Source organism: Marmota marmota, unplaced genomic scaffold (assembly GCF_001458135.2).
Source record: "Marmota marmota marmota unplaced genomic scaffold, marMar, whole genome shotgun sequence".
Lineage (NCBI taxonomy): Eukaryota > Metazoa > Chordata > Mammalia > Rodentia > Sciuridae > Marmota > Marmota marmota.
In genome coordinates, this window is record NW_025999842.1 from 45,694,201 (window position 1) to 45,719,330 (window position 25,130).

General features: G+C 35.0%; 1 protein-coding gene across 19 annotated transcripts in view; it reads right to left on the minus strand.

Moving 5' to 3' along the window:
- Ptprk (protein tyrosine phosphatase receptor type K) overlaps positions 1 to 25,130 on the minus strand; it is a 536,216-nt gene that overhangs the window by 498,127 nt on the left and 12,959 nt on the right. The window contains exon 1 of one of the 19 annotated variants that reach the window (XM_048798070.1): positions 17,382 to 22,924. The exons of the other annotated variants lie outside the window; for them this stretch is intronic. Within the exon in view, the coding sequence (XP_048654027.1) occupies positions 17,382 to 17,409 (28 nt within the window). The 5' untranslated portion in view covers positions 17,410 to 22,924. Of the gene's footprint in view, positions 1 to 17,381; positions 22,925 to 25,130 lie in introns of those variants that run through there. 19 annotated transcript variants of the gene reach the window in all.

Sequence of the window (25,130 nt, forward strand, 5' to 3'; positions counted from 1 at the left end):
CCGGGGGGTGACGAGCAACTTGTGTACATTGATACAGCAGGAGTGGGAGCCGTTTATTGTAGGACCGGAAGGGTATATATACATTCCACACAGCTTATCTTAATTAACATAAACTAGATATAGCAGTCAACCAATAAGGAATCTCCACACTTAATGGCTCACTGGGGTTACTTCACAAACCACTCCCTCTGGCAAAATGCCAGGCGCCATCCTGACTTGTTTATAGACCCTAACACTACACAATTTCACACTGACCACTGTGAGAAACAGAGTCTGGTGGTCCATTTTCAGAATATAGTATTCAGCCTTAATTAGATCCAATTGTAGCTATTTTAATTACAGTCTTCCCTTTGATTGTCCTAATTTTAAAATTAGGTAGATTATAAACTTGAGGCATCCAATCAGGGAGTAGGACAGTGCTGTATCAGGTATATAAACAGGAGGACTGCCAACCCAGGTGCACTTACTAGCAGGTTCTATAGCACACCATTCTGTGAGACATAAAGTTTTGCCTTGCCCACTCACTTTCGAACATGTATTTGATTTCTTGTGTCACCTCGTTATTTCTAACACCAACCATAGCCATGGCCCAATCTCATTTCCATGCACCACACAGTACAAAGCCTAAAATCTTCATTCAAGCCACCATAAATTTTCACTGCTTCACCAAATTCATTTCTCACTCTTCATCAGTATGACCTCCCAAGTCACTTTCTTTGTTACACCCAAACAAACAGAACTTTTTGCCCCATGGCTAGAGTGGTGAATAAATGATTCTGTTGTTGATACATAGCCCAGCGCTGAAAATAAATTGTAAGACAAAAGAGTGTCAATTATGTTTGCATTTCTAATCCAATTTCAGAGAGAGCAAGAGAAAAATTAAAGCCCAAATAACACCTAATCTTTTGAGGTAATTTTAAAATGCATATTTTCTGTTCATACCAATTATTTAATTTTGTTCTACTGTTAAAACCAAATACACAATCAAGTTTAACTTTTAACTGGACACATCTCTTTGCCAAGATTTAGAACACAAAATCCCTCATTTTTTTTAATTTGTATTTTTTATACCAAATGCTTTGCATTTTAATGGCTTTATATCTTTGGATGCTTGCAACTTGCAAACGTCTACTCAATCCAGATCTGGAGACAATGGACTGAGTTAAGAAGAAAGAGAGGAGATTCACTTTGCAAGGGATGGGTTAGCTTGTTATTTTCCTGTAACAAAGACCCATTTCCCCTGGCAGCATCTAAAGCACTGCACTGCAGAGATTGCCCACCAGGCCCATTTGATTAAGAATCCCTTCTATACCTTTTCCTCTTCCAGTTCTAAACCTACCTCCCTCTTTCTAGACCTCAGTCAATAATTATCCTCATTTACCTTGGAGATACTTTGAGCACATCCCTTCAGGTCAAAATGCCTCAAATTTATATACTCTTCATTTAGTGAGACCTAATCTTTCAGCTTCTCCTAGGATTTTCACAACACATTCATTGGGTCTTATCTTTCCACTATAGCACAGGATTTTCCTGAAAACAAGCCTCAATAAAGGCCTCCCCTCCCCCACTGACTTTTTTTTTTTTTTTTTTTTTTCCTGTGCTGGAGATTGTATCCAGGGTCTCCTGCCTGCTAGGCAAGTACACTACTATTGAGCTACCACCCCAGCCCACAATAAAGGCTTATTAACCACTTCAAGAAGGACAACCAAGCAGCTGTGAATTTTCTCAGAATTTCATTTTGTTCTGATCCATTAAGTTGTCCCCAAAATAAATAAATAAATAGAATTCTGCTTTTGTACATTCCAGGCATTAATACAAATTGGCAATTTGCATGGTTCCTTTTACGTTGTTATTTGTTCTTAGTACTTGCTCCTTGCAGTTCAAACAAGAAAACTGACTCGTGGGCCCTAAGGGGAACTAGACAGGTACTGAATGATGTTGGAAAATATTCTCAGGCTCTTTGAAGGGGTGAAGTACCAAGTGAAATAGCCTAGTCTACAACTGAAACTGAAAATACATTCCAGTGGTTCATCTCTGTCTACTTTTTCCCATAGTTCATACTGCATTGTAATATATCAGTTTTTACCCACAACGTATTGTGCCTACTCTGAAATGGGAGCAAAGAAAATTCTGACTGTGAAAGATATGTGGTCATAGGATAAGAAATAAAAGGAGAAAGAGGTAGGGAAAGAAAAAGAGGAGAAACAGGCCTGCTTGAATAAAATGTGTGTATCAAAAGAAAAAACTAAAATCATACTTTAAAATATAGGTTCAACAGAAATGCTACAGACAAGTGAAGCAGCAACATGTCTATTTCTAGATGCTGGGCAATTGCATTAAGGTAATGTGTCACAGCCAATTCACAGAAAAGGAGTATCTCCTCAAAAGCCACAGCTAGCCCCTTCAGAGAGTCCGCCAGCAAACAATGTCTGCTACTGATGGACACACAAGAGCAGAAAAAAGCAAGGTGTGACAAAAAACAGAGAATTCCCTCTTTCATTGCTCCCTATCAACAAGACACCAATTGTTCTAAGGTGAATGGCTTATTCTGGGAATTCTTCTGACTGATGGGAGGGATCAGATATCATCTGTCTCCTACAAGTAAAGGCATCAAGCCAATGACCAGTTCTCATTATTCCAGAGAACAACAAATGAAGTCAGAGCAAGGAGGAACCAGGTGGTATCCTGCTCATAAAACAACTTGAGGCTTCAACAGTCTGCTTTTTTTTATTGGCTGAGCCAATTAAGGGCTAATGTCCCTAGATGAATGGTTCTTGATAAAATAAAACTTTACTAGTATGAATATCTATTAAGTATTCAGGCATGGGCTTTAAACTGTGTAGTACAGCCACCAACACTGATCCAAGCAGTTTCTCTATTTATTATTCATTTTTAAAAGTTTTAACAACCTATTATATTATTACAATAAAGCTTAATAAAGCTTTAAGAGTGAAATTTTTGTCTACCAACTTTTTATTATTATTATTCTCCTAATCCATTTTTATCTTGCATCTACCAATCTGAGTATTTAAAAGGAAAAAAGAAAAAAAAGAAAAAAACAAGCATTGCTTTTATAAAAATAATATAATTCTAACATAATCTGATTTTTCACTTTCTGCAAGAATTTGATTTCTCTTATGAACTCATTTGCATCTGCCATTTAATTAAAAAAGAAAAAAGTTTTTTATTTTTTAAAAATTTAAAAATAATTTAATTCTGATTTTTCACTTTTCCTTCTCATCATCTTTTCCCTGTAAGATTATGATTTAGTAATTTAAGTAATATTGAGTAATAGTAATATGGAGTCTGACTCTCTAAAAAAAAAAGGAGTAACTATGTAGCCATAAAAATAAGCAAGGGAACAGGAAACACACACACACACAAACACACACAGAGATTATTGAATATCTTACAAAATAGAAGAGTTCACACATTTCCCAAATGCCCAGAATATTGACATTACACTGAGCATTCATGATCATTTTATATGCAATCACGGCTCTTACAGGATATGAAGAGCCAGTCCTAAATAAAATTTCTGTATTCCATAATGAGATAGTCAGTGCCCGCAACTGGTTCACAACTATACTATAATTAAACGGAAACTCAAATTAAAGCTACTGGGCTGATGGGCTATGAAATACCCACAGGCCAATTATGTCAGTTTGCCATTGTCTTCTGTAGTGCACAGATTTTATCTTTTTATAAAAATAACAGAACGGAGATTTGGTAATGACATCCTGGGCAGGATGTCCTAATAATTTCCAGGGTCAGTCACTTCCTTTTCATTTATTTTCCCCTCTTCATGGTTCTATTATATATCCCAAGTTTCCCTGGATTCCTCAGAAACATATCCTAGTTGTTGACCAAAGTGCCCTTCAAATATAGCAACACATAAATCCCAGATATATACAGGTTGCGGTTTCCATGTTTATCAAATAAAACAAAGGGGGGAAGAAAACATCTTTTTCACTTGGTGTTATGGTTTTATTCATTACCCTCAGTTCTAAATTTTCTAAATTATGTCCCAAACAGACTAAGTAGATTTCAGGAGCTTCGATCTTTTAGCAAACCTATGTTTTCCCAAGAGTAGTGGAGTTTAGTTCCACAAACCTTTTCTTTCTACTTTCTTCCCTAGAAGCCTTCACAATACCTGCTTGTCTACATTCTAAACTCCTAATAGTAAAATTAAAATCTAATTATTTTTGAAAAGTAAGATTTTCTATAGTTATTTTCAAACTGGTGTGTTATCTTGTTTCATTTTCAAGTGATTTATTAACCTTCAATAAACTTCTACCTGCAAGCTTTAATAAGTTAAAAAAATCTAATACCAGCTTCAACGAATTTGAATAAGACTAAGTCTGTAAGGCTAATTTCCTTGTTGCTGGCTATCAAGTGATAATACTAACATATATTTTTTCTCGTGGTCAGAAGTAAACTCGGGATGAAGCACTTTCTGACTAAGCCCTTATATGGTAAATTTTTCAAACACATATCAGTTGTAAATTTTGTTAAGGTTATTTTTTTAAAATAAAAGGTTAAGAAAAAATTGAGTTATACTTCTGCAATGAAAAAAGAGGCAAAAGAAAATTGCCCCATTTGTATTTTTTCAAAGTGTCTGAAATAAATAATTAGCAAGTTTGTTCAAATCAAATCCCATTTTAAAACTCAATGGTTTCCTTCCTTTCAGAAAATACAAATCAAATGCACAACCCCAAGTACTGTAATTAAAATTTGCTTCAAAACACATACATGCCTCATAAAAATTAAATTTCCATTTTAACAAACAGACAATGCCAACAGGACGCTCACAGGATCAAAAGCATTAGAGAGGGGTCTCTGAACCCACAATAAAAAGGAAGAATAATCTACATATAACATATGCAAATTATATGAAGTTTTAATTCTCCCCACACATAAATACAAGCTATATAATTACTATTCAACTATATGATTAAGAAAATTATCAGAAATACCTACTACTCTATAAAATTGTTAACCTATGGCTCTGTTGCAATCACCCATAATTACATTTTTTTTTTAAAAAAATCACTTAAGTAATGACATTCTAAATTTAGACCAATTGTTTATAATAGCACACATTACACATTTTTCATCAGGTTCTAAGAAAGTAAGCAGCTCTCATGCAATTCAGTCTTCACTCAGTCTTGCTGCCATCAGATTTCCAACAATTTCCTTCATGGGTGTGAAGGAACTAGAGAGGGGGAAACTTTCCTAGCAATTGATACTAACATAATCTTAGGATCATCCATAATACCAAAGTGTTGTACGTAGTAAATTATTCCTTGAAAATGCATGCATAAACACAGAGATGATGCCTACCCATATAGTAATCATTGCTATTAAAAATCCAAAGGTCCCAGTCATGGAGAAGAGACAGAGATAACCCAGGTGTATTGCTGTTTGAAATAAAATGAAGGAGAATAAAAGAACTGTGTATAGAAAAGAAGAGAACTCTATGGGCCCCATCCACTGTCACAGTGAGGGATGCTAGTGAGCAAAGGGGGATTCCACAGAGGAACTGTGGAGTAGCTTTCTAGAGGACTAAGGCTGCAAGTAATCTCCACTACAGAAATGATGTAGAAGAGAAGCTGACAAGGCCCAGGAAGAAACAGAATGGTGTTCCTGCTGGAAAATGTCACTGAATAATAAAGTAATGATCATCATTTTGACCAAGAAGAAATTAAACTATTATTTAACTAATGCCATTTCAATAGTGATTGGCAGCCTTCATATCTGTGTTCAGTTTTGAGCATAAAATTCATGCTTGTTCATTAAATAGTAGCAACTTTTTCTTAATAGAAATTTCTTAATATTTTTCTCAATAGTTAATTTCAACTCAGGGAATACTACCAAAAATGCAGAAAGTTCTTTGTTATTTCCAGTTGCTTTAAAAAAATGAAAAAAGGGTAAAAAGAAATTTAAATATTTAACATGGGTTAAATGGTAAACTATGATACCAATTCACATATGGTTTTTCTTTTTTATGGCAACTACAAAGAAAAGGTTTAAAGAAAGAAACATGCATTCAGTGGATTTTTAATTTGAAAATAAGCAGAAAACAAAATTCTATCTATGCTGTAAATATAATTACTGAAAATAATTTGGGCCTACGAAAAAAGAATATGGACACAGAAAAGATAATTTGATTGAGGTGACTATCACTTTGGTTATACATGACAGAAATGGAACTCAAATTAGTCCAGGCAATAGGAGAAATGAGTCTCCCTGAGGAATCAAAGGAACTGTTGAATAATTAAACCCCACATGTTCACAAAAGCTCTCACAGACAACTGGAACCAGGGGATTTCAACCTGGCAGAATAGTCCCAGCTTTTCTCTACAACATTCTCCACTGCTCTGTCCATATACAGTAAAGATGGCACTGCAAGTTCTTATGTTCAAATCTTGCAATTTTTACCACCTATGAGACAATGGCTTTCTGATCCCAGGTTAAAAAATCCTAAGGACAGATTCATATTTTCTGGTGTAGTTCTGCTACCCACCCCTGTGGCTAAAGGAAGGCAGAACATCCTGACTGAAAATCCTTTGAAAATGGCACAAAATGGGGAGGTGTCATTTCCCAAGGCAAAATCTGAAGATTCGGGGTTCCATAAACACAGTTGCCTACTCTTGGATCAAGTAGAATATGCTGTTTGTAACATTAACCAAAGCAGATAATTATCTTTGATACAGGGATTCCACCTCACCTTTTATGTTGAGCATGCTGGATAATTATACCTCAAATAGCTTATTCAAATGTTTCTCCTCTGTTCAGTATCCTCTTCTCATGATTGACATGAGGCCCTTTCAGAGGACTGGTGCCCTTCTCCTCTATGATGACCACCCAGGGCTTCTCAACTAAAGATTTCTTTCACCATGTCTGCCTTTTCTCCTTATTCCCCCATAATAATTTCATCATAATTACTGAATTTCATCGTGTCATTGAAATGAATATGATAAAGAAATTCATAGTTCAGAGCAAATCCTCCATATATATAGTTAGTTTTATCAGTAGGTATCTTGGATTTGCATTTTGGGGAATGGGGACCAAAGGGAAGAAAATCATTATACTTAAAATCGTATAATAGTTTTGAAGTTGTTAAATAAATAAATTTAAATGTCATTTAATTCTTTAAAACTATGAAAGTAAATTCTGAAAATGAAAGTGAATTGCAGCTATCATAAAGATGCAATAATTATTTTTTAGTTGTCACTGACAAATGAATTTATTTGAAACTAGAACAAGTTGACTCAGAAAAAATTACATGAAGACATGAAACCACCATTTCTAATGAGAAAGAAAAAAATCTCTACTTTATGTTAAAATAATATACTTTACTCATAATCTACATTCCTGTATTTTTGCTGTAATAGGCATGAAAAAGAGCACACTTCGAAAAGATAAATAAGTAACAGTACATGTGACTCTCTGGTAAACTGCCCAAGAATAAGCCCAGAGCTTTGAAAGTATTTCCACAGCAACCAATTTTAGTGTCACAAATAAAGGGCTGTATCTTCAGGTATTAATAAGGTAACTTTAAAGTACAAATGTTTCATTTTCTTAAATGGAATATATTTTCTATTGAGATTTTACACAGAAATACAGAGATAACAAAGAGGTTCCATGATAGAAAAACAATTCTTAAGTCATTCCAAAGGCAATTTATATTTAGAGTTTCACATTTGAAGAGGAAAGCACCACCGGTGAATTCTCCTGTTTCTTCTAATCCTAGTGAGAGTCCTGCACACAGAGCAGGCAATGGGTTGGCCTGTGGGCTAGATGTAAACCCAAGGAAATCATGTGTATGCTCAGGATCCTACCATGATAAAAACTACTGGTATTAACATGGCTTCAGAAATTAACTATTCTTATAATACAATTCTTTGATCATATAATTTTGAATGTAAAATCAAACATATTCATCAATACAATCTAATTATATTCTTTTTATCTGTGCCTAATGTATAATCATCAAATTATACATTACAAAAGGCACATAACAGACCACACAAACTGCTCTTCATGTAATTATATCATTAAAAATAGGATTAGGATATGAGTCCAAGTGTTTGGTGTAATTTTTATTTTACAACATATAGAATTGCAAATTTTAAAGAAATATTTAATAAGCTTAGAAGTATGTTGTAGTACTTCCCAAACCAATTCCAGTATAGATATGCATATAATCCATTCTTTATCTGCATTTACAGGATTCTACAACTTATCCTCAATGATCACTGTATTGCATAAAGTTCCAAGAATACTATATTTCACAACTATTTTAAAGGATATATCAAATATATTTTTAAGTAACCAGAATGTTCTCAATTCATCAATTACAACAATCTTACATATTAACATAGTCACTTTAATTCAAATAATATCTGTTCCTTTCTCCTCTTTCCTTCTTCCTATATTCTCTCTCTCTCTCCCTCTCTCTCTCTCTCTCTCTCTCTCTCTCTCTCTCTCTCTCTCTCACACACACACACACACACACACACACACGCACGCACAAAACTTTTTCAAAAGGTGGCAGACAGGGATATACTACAAATGCAACCTTTAACAGAAATAATGAGGCTAATGCTGAGGAAAAATGAAGGTGAGTTTTGCTATTATTTGAAAAGTTAATGCATGACAAGAAAAAATTTAACAGTGTTTGCTGACCCTGCTCATTCTGAACCATGAAATTGCTTGAGCCAGAGCAAATTACTAACCATGACAAGAGTAAGGGATTCTGCAGATGTGTCATTCCTACACTGTACAGCTCAAAGTGAACACTCCATGGATATTGTGCAATAGAAGGAAAAGGGATAGATAAAGGAGAGGAGAGGAAGGAAAATGCCAGAGGCAGTATGCGATCACACCACCCAGGCCCAGATACTGGGAAACTCTGCCTTCATGAGAAACAGCAGAATGTGGTATTTAACTGCACTGACTTCATAATCACACTCCCCAACTTTAAATCACAATTCTGTCATTTCCTAGTTGTGACCCTGATCCAGATGTTCAACCTCTCTGTGCCTCTGTTTCTCCACAGTGGAAAGTGCATAAGGCTGGCATCATAAAATACACAGATGAAAAAGCTCGTTTAAAATTTTTTAAAATTTTCTTGACATTCCAGAGATAAGAAATCCAAGATCATCATACTAGTAGGGCTGGTTTCTCTTGAGGCTGCCTTCTTACAGTCCCTTCCTGAGATCTCATCTTAAAAAGTCCCTAGACATAGTTGATTAGAGGCCCAACCTTAAGACTTCATTTAATCTCAACTACCTCTTTAAGGCCTATCTCCAAAACAGTCACCCTGGGGATTAGATCTTCAACAAATGAATTTGGAGGGAACACACTTTAATCCAAAAGAGTATATAACAATGACACCCACCTCACATGATCATGAGTAAATGTGTTAATCTACATAAAGTTCCTGGCACATGGCAAGTTGGATCTAAGAGCTAACTCTTCGGTAGGTGCCATTACATTTATATGTCTGACAAGTACTCACAAATCTCAGTATCAGGTGCCCAAAACCTTTGTAGTGTGTCTTTGAAATTTCTTATATTGGAATGGTGGCATCTTAGAGGAAAATGTAGGACACATATTGCTGATAACATTTATCTCAATTTAAAAGCTGGTGGCTAATATAGAAATGTTGGTGATTTCTAACCAGGAGAAAAACCAATAGATAAGTTTGATTTTCTCACCTTCCCAGTGGAATACAAAGGCGTTTTGTATCTCAGGATTACGTGCTGATAAAGAATGCGGAAAGAATGTTTATGAGGAAGCAGACAAAAACAGCCTGGCTCCTGTGTATCCACAGTTGGCAGCTATAACTGCAGTTTGGGCTACACCATTAGTTCTCATTTATTTTACCTGTGGTCAGTTCCTAAACTGGAAACTCTGGTTAGAACATCAGATTAATTTAGATGGGTTCAATTATTCATAAGAACACTAAAGTAAACCATAACACACACACACACACACACACACACACACACACACACACACACACACAATTAGATTTATATCAACCTGTAAGATTTTCTTATTATTTTTCAATTGTCCTTCATGATTCTGGCTTGGATTCTATGTACCACAAACATGATGAATGGAAAATAGAATGGTGGATAGGAAGCAAAGATGATTGAAAGCTCAAAACACTAAAGCTACCAACACCCTCAGGTTCCAGGCAGTATGAGTACTAGGCAATGAAACATCCCCTGAGAATTGATTCACTATTGTTTATATTTTTAAAAAATTATTTTAACATAGCTTTCTAAATATCGAGTCTGATTCTGTCACTACTTAAAACCTTCAATCTCATTGGTTTCTCACTAAGATGAAGCCACTGCCCTTAGTAGAAGATTCAAGGGATTCTTGACTTAGTCCCATCATTTAGTCACAGTCCTCTCCAATACCATAATACACACCAATAGCAGTTTCTAGTGCTTTGGGGTCTCTCCTTGCCTAAAAAAAAAATAAATAAATAAAAAATAAAATCAATGATGTCATCTATCTTAGGTTTATCTTTAAATTTCCACACTGATACCACAATCTGGGCAGACTTTATCCATTCATTTATAAAGTGAGTTATTTGTCTGTTCAATTTTCCACAATGTCCTAAATCTGACATTATTCTTGAATTTATCATGCTGTTATTTTGTGTGCCTAATGCCCGATTCAAAATTTTCAATAACATCCTTCAGCTAGCAATCTCCAAACCCAAGTATCAACGTATTATCATTGTTGAATTCATACATTTCTACATTAGACAAACCTGGGTTTGAAACCCAACCCTGTCATTTACTACTCATGTGGCTCTTAAAGAAGCTGTCACATAGACAAACAATACTCATTTTATAGGATTTTTAAAGGATTAAATATTCTTGCCACACTACCTGTCATGAAAACAACAGAATCACTGTTGTTTTTTCTATGTTCTCCATTTATCTCATATAACTGTTTTCAATATTCCCTGTTTTCCAAGCTGGATCATTTGGCCTGAAAATACATTAAATCTTCTCTTCATCTGAGATGCCCTATCTTCAGTCATTGAACACACATATATACATGAATATACATGCACACATACACACGCATTCATATGTAGTCCAGAGAAGAGAAAGGTAGCAGAAAAGAATTTCAAAAATAGTAAAGCTTATCAATAAGGGAAGCTAAGATGAAAAGAACAGAGAACCAATACGGAAACGTGCCTTGGGATCCAGTTGTTTGGAACCAAAATAAAGAGACATGCTCTCCCTTCTCTATAGAGAGCCCCACAAAAATGATTTTTGGAGGCATAGGAAAGACTGATGTTTGTTGACTTTTGTGACAACACAAACCCCTACATTTTTCCTCAATCCAGAAAGTGCTGTTCAATTTAATAACAGAATATAAGACCTGAAATCAAATGAAAACAGCTAGAATGTGTGTTTTTACTGTTCTCTAATAATATAATGCATATTAGCACAACAATATATGTTGAAGGAATGAATGGATTGTTCCTCTGCAAAAAGAAAGCACTCACCTTTTTTTTTTCCCAAAGCAAATTCCATTTAAGAAACTTCATGTACAACCACAAGAATGGGATCCTAATAAGTTATACTCCATGTATACATAATATGTCAAAATATACTCTACTGTCATGTATGTCTAAAAAGAACAAATAAAAATTTTAGAAAATAAAATACAATAAGAACTGGTAATTAAAACTGAATTTTTAAAAATTAATTGAGTATAATTTTTTTTCAACATGGTTTAAAAATATACACCACTATACTTAGACTACAACTGATTCACAGAATGAGAAAAGAACTTTAAAATCACCAAATACAAATGCTTTATTTTAACAAACTAGTGACTTGTTATCCCAGCCCTTTTCTTCCATATCTCTTATCTGCAAAATCCAAGGGTAATACTTAACTGTCCCCTCATCTAGGATGTCTTCCCAAATTCTTGCAGAGCCAGTTTCTCCCTCAGTCTTTTCTCAGCACTTTGCTCCTTACTGAGCTGTAATAATTTTCAATATTTCCATTTTGCAAACTGGACTGAAGCTCCTTTAGGTTTTGCAAAGGCTAAACAGAACCCAATGTAGTACCTGGCATATCCTAAGTTTTTTACCATATTTCTTGTTTTTAATGTTGAAGAGTAAAGCCTTGTCAGTTGATATATCTGCTTTTGTTTATGTAAGATTAAGCTTCATGTTAAAGTTCATCATAAACATTTTTAAAGACATAATGATTAATTAAATTGGATCTTACACTAAATTTTTTTTGAAAAAGCTGCAGTCTAGTAATTTGTAACAAAGCTTTCCCTTCAAAATATATCCCTTAAAATTAGTATATTGGGCTTCAGATAAGACTTGGGAGGCTTTCTGATCAGCCAGAATTACAGTGTGTAAATAAGGAACAACTTTGAAACCACTGCCCAGCAGCTGGAGGGCTCAGCGGGAGCACTGGAGTAAAAAAACACTTTTGTTTCCCAGGGGCAAAAGGTTAGAGCCAAACACAATAGTACAACAGAAACAACAAAATGAGAAAAAATGTTTACAGGATTTATCTTGCCTCTTTGGGAAAGAAAATAAAATATTACAAGCCTTCAATCGAAGTGGCACCATGCCGTCATGCAATCCAAAAGCATTTTAAAATCTGCCCATGATGTTTTTTCTAGTAAACATTTCCGAAAGAGCCTGCAACTTGATTTATGTGCATGAAAGGGAATTAGAGTATACCTCCCTACATCTTACAATTCACGTTAAAACGTCATAATGCCCTCAAAGTATGTGGGGGAAAAGCAACCATTGAATTCCTATCTTTCTGACTTCCCTAACAGGCCAAATTGTGAAATCTTTGCTACTCTCAGAAAAAAGGAATCTCAGTTCTCAATGTCTGAAAATGTGTCCTTTTTCTAGTGCAACCGGATAAAGAAAATATTAAAAAAAAAATTAAACTTTTCTTCCTTTCTTTATGTTTTATTACATAACAACTCAGGGCAGTCTAAAAGAATATGTGTGGGTGAGTGGAGATATATATATATATATATATATATACATACATACATACACATATACATACACACACGTGGCAATACACATACATACATATTCACACATATACATGCACACATACACGTGTATTCATATGTATCCAGAGAAGAGAAAGTTAGCAAGAAAGAATTTCAAAAATAATAAAGCTTATCAATAAGGGAAGCTAAGGTGAAAAGAACAGAGAACCTATAATATGGAAATGTGCCTTAGAATCCAGTTGTTTGGAACCAAAATGGGTAATTTTAACTGATTTAAGTTTTTCAACAAATGCACACACATATGATTACATTCATACCTTAAACTGTAATATAAATGGAAGTTATTTTGAAAACTAAGAATATTCAGCCATGTTACCAAAACAAAAAAGAATTATGTAAAAAACAAGAAGTATAACCTGCAAATTTTGTTTATAAATCCTCTTGGAGGAAAGGCCCAAGAAACCCCACCTACTCTAATGTTCTATATCTTGGTAAATATTACAGTTCAAACTGGGTATTCAGAAGGCATCTCTCACCCTTCCTTCATTCTTAATACCCACAAACCTACTAGTAAACCTTGTCATTACTACCTCTCTCTGACTAGTCTACTTCTCTCTGGCTCTGCCTTCATCTGGACTAGATTGCTTAGATTACAACAACATCCTCATAATTGGTCTCACCAAGTCTATATGGCCTCTCCAAACCAGTTATCAGATCCCTATAAAAGAAGTATCTGACCATATCTTTCTCCTGCTTTGGCTCCACCATGTCCTTTGAATTGCATTATCACAATCACTCAAGAGAGAGCTGCATGGCCTGGCATCTGCCTGAAAGCCTTGGCCCCTCTCAGCCCGGTTCTCCCTCAGTCTCCTCTCCAACATGGTGGGTGAGCTTCTCCAAGTTGCTTCATCACATCCTATCCTCTGCAGTCTTCATGTCTTTACAAAGGCTGTGCCCTTTGCCTAGAATATTCTGCCCGGCTTTCTTCATATCAAGAATTCCCATTCACTCTTTGGTTCTCAGTGACTACAGGCAAGGGCGATCTACCTGAAGATACACTCTCCTGGTTCCCTGTTTTCTTTATAACATTTAAAAATTCATGATAATTTACTTTTCTGCAGTACAGTGAGTTGAACCCAAGAAGGCTCCACCCCCATCTACAACCCCAACACTTTTTTTCCTGTTTGTTTTGTTTCAAGACGGTTTCACCAAGTTGTTCAGGCTAGCCTGGAACTTGTCATCCTCCTGCCTCAGTAGCTGGAATCATATTTGTGAGCTACGAGGCCCAACTAATGATTCCTTATTTACTAATGTAAATAACTAGCTCACAAATATGATTCCAACTACCCTGAACTGTTTAGCCAAGATAAAAAGTCCATGATGCAAACAATCACATCCACAGTCCGTAAAGCATTACATAGTGAAGGAGTTCAGTACATAAACTGAGGGTGTCCTCCAAAATCTTAGAAGAGGCATTCCAAAAGAGAAGTCTCACCTCAGATTTCAGCAGTGTGATTATTAGAAAAATTATTTTTCTAAATCTTAAGGTAGAAAAGTTCACACAGATAAAGAAGGGAACTAGTACTAAACCCTGTTCAGTATTAAGGTACCAAACAGAGAATTTTAATTAGAAAATATTACCTCTGATTATTGTATATTTCATCCAGGGAATTTATCATATACAGTTTCCCTACAGTTTGGTTTTTTTTTTTCAAAATGCTGTACATAGAGCTTGCATTTAATAAATATCTGTTAATTTACAATTTTTAATATCAAATACTAAGACAAAATGAATTAACTTTAATTTAGGATCTTGGGATTTAAGACAAGGTCCAGATTTCATTCTTATGTGGTACTGCCCTAGAGAATCAAAGCCCATAATCTTTGAAATAATATAACCTCCTTCACTTTGGCCATTAGGTGTAACATATATAGCCTTTAAAGTTATTACTACCTTGTAAAATCTACTGTTTTCTAAACAAATAAGTGTCTAAACCTTATCAGACTGCTCTTAGATTTATAAAAAGCTTAAAATGCTACACAAGAAACAATAAACAAATGATGCTGTAATGTGGCATTTTCAGGTATGGCTTTTGAAATTAGTGAACTCTCATTCACGATTCTTTACAAAGAAGACTAGATTTCCCTCACAAAATTTTATTGAAAAATGTTTATAGTGCTTGGCATCACAGTAAACTAAAGAAGGCTCCATAAACCAAGGTGGTTTCGGAATCAGTAAAATATCATAGACAATGTTGGGGCTTAGAAAATGATACTCCAGAGGCTCAGTAGCAGAGCACTTGTCAAACATGCACAAGGTCCTGATGTGATCCCCAATGCTGTATGAAACAAAAACCAAGTAAATAAAATGGAGTTGTTGGGCAAGGTGGAATATGCCTGTAATTCCAGCAGCTTGGGAGGCTGAGGCAGGAGGATCACAAAGTCAGCCTTAGCAACAGCAAGGTTCTAAGCAACTCAGTAAGACCCTGTCTCTAAATAAAATACAAAATATAGCTGGTGGTCAAGTGCCCCTAAGTTCAATCCCCAGCATCCAAAAAATAAATAAATAAAGTTATATATAATTTCAATGTGACTAGTGAGAACCAACTAGGCCAACCCTAAATTCATTTGAAAAAAAAAAAAAAAAAGAAAGAAAGAAAATAATACTCCCTCATATGGCATTTCAGCAGGCTGAATATTTTGAACTGAAGAATATTAACAGACCTCAGAAGCAGCCCCAGAACCAACATCTCTCTGCCCTTCCCTGCCCTTCTGTTTCTCACCCCTTATTCTCTCCCAGCATAAGTCACAGAAGCCAGACTTCCTTTTCCCCAAGCTGAGTCACAGAAACTAGAACTCATTTACCCCAAAGCAGACCATAAAGCCTAAAAATATGACTTCTAAACTTCTCTGCCTTTCTATGTAAAAGCTGTCCATAATGAAATTCTCTGACCTACTTTGTCTGATAAGAGATCATAAGACCCCAATTCTACAAAGGGTACCCCCCTACACCCAGGAGGAAGGGATGTCCCAAGGAGTCCAGGAGGAATTCAGACAGAACAGGCCCTTCTGAGTTACCCCCTTCAGTCCAGCAGGCACACCATTTTTTTCCAACCATGTGTCTACATACCTATCCATTTTTTTCATACAATCTAAGCATAAAAATGGACAGCTTTCCTTGAGTCTTTGGGTCTTCGCTTTGAAGACTCTGAGTCACACAAAACTTTGATTAAATAAATTTGCTATGCTTCTCTTTCAATCTGCCTTCTGACACAGGGGTGACAGCTGTGAAGAAAAGTATCACATATTTCCACACCTCCAGGAACAAACACAAGGTTACTTATAAACCCCAAAAGATAACACCTTAATAAGATAGCCAATAACAATGCCAAAACCCTCCCACACACATAATAGCATATGATTAATCACCTGCAAAACTGTCTTACATGACTATATTCTATACCACCAGCAATTAAGTTTTAACCTCAGAGTTACAGAAAAGTATGTGAGCTGGAGCCAATAGCAGAACTCCAATCTTAACAGTAGGGAATAAAGTAATAGTGAACATTTAAGTAAGCTCACTTTTTATATATATTTTACTTATTTTTGTCTGCCATATATTCTGAAAAAAATTAATACAAACTAACAGAAAGAAACGTTTTGTTTTGAAATGAATACATATAAAATTTTACATTCTAATCAAATAAACATCAAAATGAGAGTTATACACTTATACAACCTTGGCTTTCTTGTTGTGACTGAATTTATCCTATTTTCCTTTTTCCATTTCTTGTCTCTTACTAGTAACACATCCATATGTTGATGAACCTTGTTCTCTTTGTTTGGATCCAAAGTTTAAGTGATAGCCATTTATCAAAGGCTTGGAGATTTTATTTTATTTTATTTTCTCCTTTCTGTGGGATGTAGCTAACACAGAAACAGCAAAATCTCATAAACTGGAGGTGGAGTGAGGTGATTCTGTGAATCATTTTAAAATCTGAATTGCAGATCATTTTCAATGAATATGTTTTTTATACTTTAAAGTTTTTTTTTTTCTAATAAGAAGTACTCTATAAAACATTGTTTTTCTCATGAACAGGTAGCATTGCTTTTCCATTAGCATACTGTTCATAACTGAACTGTGAAAAAGTAAAACAATTAGTCATTGTAGTAACTGAAAATAAATTCCCAGAAACTATAGTCATCGCATTTACTTAAAACTGTCTTCCAGCCTGCATATTAAAAAGACAAATCACAGTCTAGCAGCCTCCATTCCAAGCATCCTCACTTCCAAACCATGGCCAGCTTCCCATTTCAAAACAGGTAGCCTTCCTCACCTGTGCTCCTGGGTGCTGAAGGGCTCATACACTGGACATTTGGAAGACATAAAGAGAACTCTCAGTATTGGAAGAATGCTGGCTTTTCCTGCCCACTTAAACTAACCAGCTCCCTTCAACCCATGGGGGAGACATTTACTCAGTTGAATAAACAACACTTGGCAAAGAGCCCTTCCTCTGCCTAATTAGCATCTCAACATCCTCCTCTGCTTTTAGCAAGACTAGGCTAAGGGGCTGCTGGAGAACAGAGGCATCAAAGCTCCTCTGTCCAGAAACTGCCTCTTCCTCTAAATGTTGAGAGCTGTGTCTAGGTATGATAATGTCCATAACTCAAAGTCTTCATGATACATTCTGAATTATGAAGTGATGCCATACTACCGTTCAAAATACAAAATGTATCATTACATTCTAAAATTAAGACAGAACAAATATAAATAAACTAAATAAAATCTTGACAAAATGTATCCAGACAGGACAGATAGGTTTTCTGAGCCTCAAGGATAGAATGAATGGAAGAGAGGTAGGAGACAGTCTGCAGACAAAAAAAAAAAAAAAAAAAATGACTTTACTAGCTAGAGGTTGTATGTTTAGTTTTTGTTCCTTTGTTTTTCCATTTTAAGTCTTGATATCTTTTTATTAGTCAGAATTTTTTAGATGGTCTATTCAGTATCACCATGGGCTTTTAAAAACATTTTTCCCCCAATCAAGTTTTCTTCACATAATGTTTTGTTTTAAAATCAAGTGTAGGTTTATTTGAAGACAAATGTGAATAATGAGACTGTACAGGTATATCCAAAGTACGTTTGCCTTCTGTTGTTTTTTCAAGTGTTTTTTCAAGCACCAAAATAGGAAAAGTAAATATCAATAAAAACCCTAGCGTCTTTATTCACTACAAAATCTTATCATAAATAAGAAACAAAGACTAAAGTACTCTACAGGACTTACCTGTACTTCTGAAATAATAAATTGTACATCTTTTAACTTAAAGATACTTCAAAAGACAATGCAACCTTCTTTCTCTCTTCAAACCTGGCAAACAATTAGTATCTGAAGAACCAAAGATCCAGCCACTGCAATATTAGCTTACATTTGGGTTAGAAATGCATATTCACACAAATACCTAACTTGATCTCATACAACGTCAGTAGCTGCACTGGTGTAAATTATTAATATTGCCATGACTTGCTCTTTGGCCCTTCAGATACTAATTGACTACCAGGTTTGACAAGAGGAGCTCAGATTAAGTGTCTTTAAAAGTATGTTCAAACCTAAGGAGCAAATACTAAATTAAGAAAAACCTTATGATCTTTATATGATAGTCCACCAGAAGTGCCACAACATAATGGTTATAAGAATGATCTTGGAGTTTACAAACTGTCTGATCTTGGATGAGTTACTTCATCGAATGACCATGAACATCATATGAAAGAGTGTAGAGGCTTTCCCACTTTTTTTGACCAGGTCACATTGCAATCCAGTTCACAAACAAAGATATGTAAACTATTCAAGGAAAACCAAAGTTTCGTGAAACAACACTTACCCACCTTCCTCTACAAGATGCATGACTATTTTTGTTATAATTATACTTTCTTCTGATATTTTACCTACTGAACTGAATTCAGTACCCACAAAATGGTTGGTTATATCAAATTTGAAAACCCTGAGCTGAGGGTGATAAAGTAATTAGCTCAGTGCTAGGTTAAAAAGAAACACATAAATAGCAGTTATTTAAAACAATATATTTTTTTAAATTATATCACCCTAAGTTAGTAGATCCAAGACACTAAAAAGGATTTCAGGTTTGCCTCTGAAATGATGGTCTAGCCAAGACATGTAAACAGCACAGGGGAATATACTCCAGTGGCCTCAACTTCCAACGGAGAGACAGGGAGAGACAGGCAAAATTCGGATGCCCCACATTGTTGTCATCATGTCATCAGGCTTCAGCAAAGGAGTGGCTAAATATAGTGAGAAATGAAGTATAGATCTTTATCAGGCCTTGCTGAACAGGCAAAATTTTGAGATACAAAGTAATAGAAATTAGAAACTGTCTGTCAAAAACAGATGCTCTAAAATGGGTCAGACTGGTTAACATAATCATGTGATTAACCGAGAAGGGGAGGATCACATTTTAATGATTGTGGCCACTGTTGGTAAGCTCTCCAGTCTTATGAATTATCATCTATCTAGCATAATTACATCTGTGACTATGCTTAGCCAACCGGGGCATCATTTTGAATATCAATTAATTGTTATATTACTATAGGTAGAAAGGTGAGAGACTGAGTTTGAAGTCTACTGATCATACATAGCAACTTTTAAAACAAAATAATTCTTTGAGGGCTTATACTAACACATGCCTCTTTTCTGTAATTATGTAGGTGCAGAAAACAAAACTGCCAGTCCAGTGTTTCCTCTGAACTAATTTTGAGTAATATTTGTTACTTCCTTTTCTCTTACTTTGTTTTTTCAAGGAGAAAGACTACTAAGGAGTGAATTAAAAATCTATATTTTGTTTTGTAGTCTAGAAAGTATTTCTTATGAAATCTTCTTTTAAGTTAAGAAGTTTAGAATGTTTCCATAACCTTGAAACTATTAATGCAAGGGAAAGATATGAGACAAAAGATGTTATATAAAATATACAACAAGAAATCATACAGAGAAAAAAATCTGTTTTGCCAAAATGGATAATTTGGAGAAAATTGGCACTTTTTCATATACAGATGCTCCTTGGCTTAAGGATGAGATTACATTCCAGTAAACCCATCGTAAACTAAAAATATCATAAGTAAAAATGTATTTAATGCACCTGACCTACCAAAAAATCATAGCTTAACAACAGAGTGCACTGTTAAGTATCAGTTTCTCACCCTCAAGGTCACAGGAGACTGGAAATGCAGCTCACTGCTACTGCCCTGCATCATGGAAGTATGATTCTACCAATCTCCAGCCCAGGAAAAGATCCAAAATCAAAATTCAATTTACAGTTTCTACTAAATGCATATCACTTTCTTATCATTATAAATTTGAACAATCATAAAGTCAGAACTCTCTGTACTACTACACTTAATACACACACACACACACACACACAACTCCTTTAATCAGAAGGAAAAAATACACAAATATTTTATTCACACTATACCAATCACAAGAAATACCATACTATATACTCTGGACTATAAAATAAGAATAGCTTAGTTTTAGACAGCAACTTCTTTTGGGCAGAGTTTAACAAACACATATAAAGCACAGGAATTTTTGTTTGACACTACATAAATCCTATCAAATATTTTTTGGGACATGGAATATTCTTGTTTAATAGAAATAACCATAATAGGAGCAAGTAGTAAAGTAGCATTCAACAATTGCATATGACAATGGTAGAGATTAAATGAAATTTAGGAATCAAGTGAAATACACCAAAGTAACTATAATAACTATCATATGAGTTAGAAGTAACTGATTGAGTGGAAAATAATGACAAAATATCATTGAGCCCCAAACTCACATACAGCATTGAGATGAGAAACATATGCTTTCTTAACAAAAGAGTTTATAGATGTTAACAATTTCACATATACCAAAAAATCCATGAAAGCAACAAAGCATAACAAGTTTGGATACAAACCTATTCACTTTTATTGACACATTTATTCTTCCAATATTTTTGAACAACTTAAATACCAGCTGTACTTATGGACCACAAGAGATATGTTAGTACAAAGATAATATAATAATTTTCAGGTTATGTTTACTGGAAATCCACCATCTATTATGTGACAGTCTGGGAAAATGGTGATTAGTGTGAAAAATGTACATAATTTGAAAGCATTGAAAACCTGGCTTTGTGCGTAGTCTTAGCAGGGCTCTATGCTGACAGCCCTTAAGGAGAGCTTGAATGGTCATGCCAACACACCAAAGACAGTTATCATGTGCCATGCAGAAACTCAAGTAGAAAGTCAGTCTTCTTTGAGGGAATTTCCCCCCAAAATAGGCTCCAAAGTGGGTGAACCAAAAGTCTTTGGCATGAACATTTTATATCAACTTAAATCTTGTTGATACTAGACAATTGCCAATAGGTTTCAAATTGGAACAGACTTTTTTTACACTGGACTCTGTTCATTTGGGAAAATGTTATAGAAAGTTCTTAAAATTGAAAGGAGCTTACTCACTGGATTCCTTACACTCATATTCAAAATTATAATGCTTGGAACAGTGTGATGCAACCAGCCCATACCAGCAGCTCCTGGCATCTACTATTATAATGTTTTAAAAATTTTGTGAGCTGGTTGCTACTTACAGCCATTATTAAAATCAAATTACATAAGCCTATAGTTAAATAAATAATGTTAAGAATAGTGGTATCAACTAAAAACCATCACCTCCTAATTATTTTACTACAATCTGCATTTGGGGCTATTTTATTCTCTTGAATTTGTATGCTGGAAATACTACATAATGGTGTAACTGTGCACCGCCTCCCAATTCAGTGTTCAGTGATGTCACAGTGGTAGCTGAAAATCAGCCATGGTGGGAGTTACTTGCACCACGAAGACTGGCAAATTGTGAAGTCTGAATATTTTGAGCTGATTGTTAAACATTTACCATCAATACTGCTACCACATTGCCCATGTGTATTGTGTTCCCATTCTTAGGGATTTTTCAGGTTGATAGCATTCTGGCTCAGGAAGGATGAATTACCCCAGAAGTGAGTGAGTGACTGCCTTTATTGCACTCTATCATTGTACTGTGGGGTCCTTCAATTCAGGGACTTTTTCATCTTTTTGTCCTCTATGCTATATATACTGCCTGGCACAAAAGGGATAGGCATTTAATATTTAGTGAATTGAATCAGATGAACATGTAAAGAAATGAGACAAGCTCTGCCATATACATTTGTTGAATGAAAAGGCCACTAGCTCACCCTCTCTAACTCTAATTGGGATCCTAATCAATCATATAAATGCACAAATCAATGACTCCTGCCTTAAAAAAAGTATTGCCAAAAAGAACACACTAAAAATTTAGACTAATATGACTTGCTTTAACCAGCTCTAAATGATATTATATTTGACATACAAGTCACAATGTACAGAAAAAATCTTTTTTGTCATTGCTCCAACTACAGACAATGCTTGATATGGCTATAATCTCAGCAATGGATGAGGCAACAAGTATTTCCAACTAAAAGGAAACTTCTAGAACTTTCAAAGCATCAGCCCCTAAAAAGGTAAATCCTGATGTGACATTCTGCCGCTCCCTCCCCCAACCCTTAACTACACTAAAGGCAACATGAGACATTCTTTTAAAAAAAATCACATGCTTTTCTAAAATGTGTTGGCAACTGGTGAAGTTTGTGGTGTAATTATGAATGAGTGCTGGGGTGGAAAGAATACTTGTATCCAATGACGTGCTGACTCCAAACTGAGGAAACTGCTGAGAGACTAGGAAAGATCTCAGATGGATATTCAGACAAACAGCATGTAACTGCAAAATCCAAAGGATCACCCTATAGATTCTTGCTTCTAAACTAAAGGTGAAATTGCCTCAAAGCAATTTCCAGACTTCAGGTGAGATCTGCATTCCTGATTAAAAAAACAGATAGGAAAGGACACAATCTACTTTGCAGAACCTAAGAGACATAGCCTTAGAGCAAGCAATCACAATACCTAGCTGACTCTGGAGCTATCTGCTCTAACCTCACGTGGTTATGGCTTTCTTCAATTCCCTAGTGCAAAAGGTTAGAAGTCACAGACCAAACCATGCTGGTTAGAATTAAGTTTCTCCAGTATGTTTTTGTACATAAATTTGCTGTCTATTTGTATAATGTTTTCATCCCATACATAGGTCCTCCATTCTTGATTAATCATTTTCTAATTCAGTATCCTTTAGCTGTTGAGACAGACATATGAAGCAAATGGCTTTCCAAATAATAACTGAGTCATAATTTCAGACTTCAGGAAAAGTAGTATGCATACACTCTTAGGTAATTGTTCAAAGTTAAATGTGCCACAGAAGTTTTGGATTTTTTTTTTAATGTTCCTTTTCATTAGGTCTGTGAAGCTGATCAAATAATGTATCAAAATAACAACATCTGAAGAAATGTTCAAGAAATTAAAAGAAAAATTTTAAGTGAAGAGGAGCTTATGAAGACACTTGCTGCCCCTACAATCACAAAGACTTATTAGGGCACAGAGTAGCATTACTATGGTAAGTTAAATATTATAAGAGCATTATTTCAGTGAGATCCAAGCCTACAGTGAAAAGAACTTCTCAGCTAAGAAAGCTAACATAGCTGGAGAGCAAATATTTTCACAAGTATAACACAGGGAAAAAGGAAGTTGGTTTCAAATAAAACTAGAAAAGATACTATAAAACAGGTGAATGAGCACAAGACATCTGAAACTTGAGTAGAACACAAAATCCTGTCTAAGTTTAAAGAGGATTTCCTCTGCATCAACTAGCCAAAGAGCAGCTCTCCAACTGACCTAACAAAGTCAAAAGCTTTGAGAGACCATAATGTCATGTGCCAGGACCAAACAAGGGTTTACCAAGTAGACAGAGACTTTAAAAGTTTTGGAGTTTAAATGGATGTGAAACTACCTCATTATTTGGTGAACTAAGGAAGATTAAATGACCAAGCAACCTTCAAAAAGAAAAACAAAAATGTTACCTAAAATATACAGGTAAATGGATATTTTAAAAAGGAAGTGAGCATTTGCTTAGCACATGTGTCAAGGGTAAATAGACTACTGATATCCTTTCCTCATTCTGTAACCTTTGGTGAAATAACATTCTTTAGGAGTTATAGAGATCTCTCTCTCTCTCTCTCTCTCTCTCTCTCATATTTTTGCTTATGTCAAATTCCCTCATTTCTAAATCTGAGTGCTGCTTCTAGACAGGACATTAATCTCAATGGCACAGACAGTGCTTGAAGTGGCAGAGATTTCTCTCTTCAACTTTCGGGTCAATTCCCATTTTAATCTTATTCCCAATATAGGGTTATTATATTTTATCTGAGACCATATCTCTCCAGGGGATAAGGAGTTTTATATATGCCAAATACATCCAACTACCCCTCCTCCAATGTGCTTAAGAAATTTTAATGTATTTTCCAAAGATCTTGGGAGTATTTTTATAACTAAAATTTAATTCTCTCATACACTAGCTCCCTCCCCCACCACTTCAATTTTTTTTTTCGCCATTCATCCAAAGATTCTGATTCTTAGGAATATGTGTAAATTTGTTTTTTGTTTTCATAAACACTGAATTATGTTCTTGATAGTGCTGCCTGTGGTCTTTGTTAATCAGCATATTAAGTTGATTTATTTCTGTTATCCTATTATCTAGTCTCTGATGGTTTTATTTTAAAGTAAAAGATAATGCAGTTAGAGGTTTTAAAAGATAACAGCATGGGATTAGATATTCTGCAAACATTAGTTAATTTAGTCCAGCAATAATGATGATAATAATAATAGCTAATGTGAATGAATTTGATCTGTGTGCCAGGCACTCTTTAAAGCACTTCAATTCAGTAAAAGATAATGCAATCCTCAAAATGCACATCCAGAATAGGAACTTTCATTACACCATTTTACAGATGTGGAAACTAAAGGGAAGTAGTTAGATCATGCAGCCAAAAAAAAAAAAAAAAAAATCAGTGCCTTCATTCATACTCAGGCCGACTCCAGTGTCTATAGTCTTATACATTATGCAATATATGGAGATCAGCACTTGGGGGTCTTT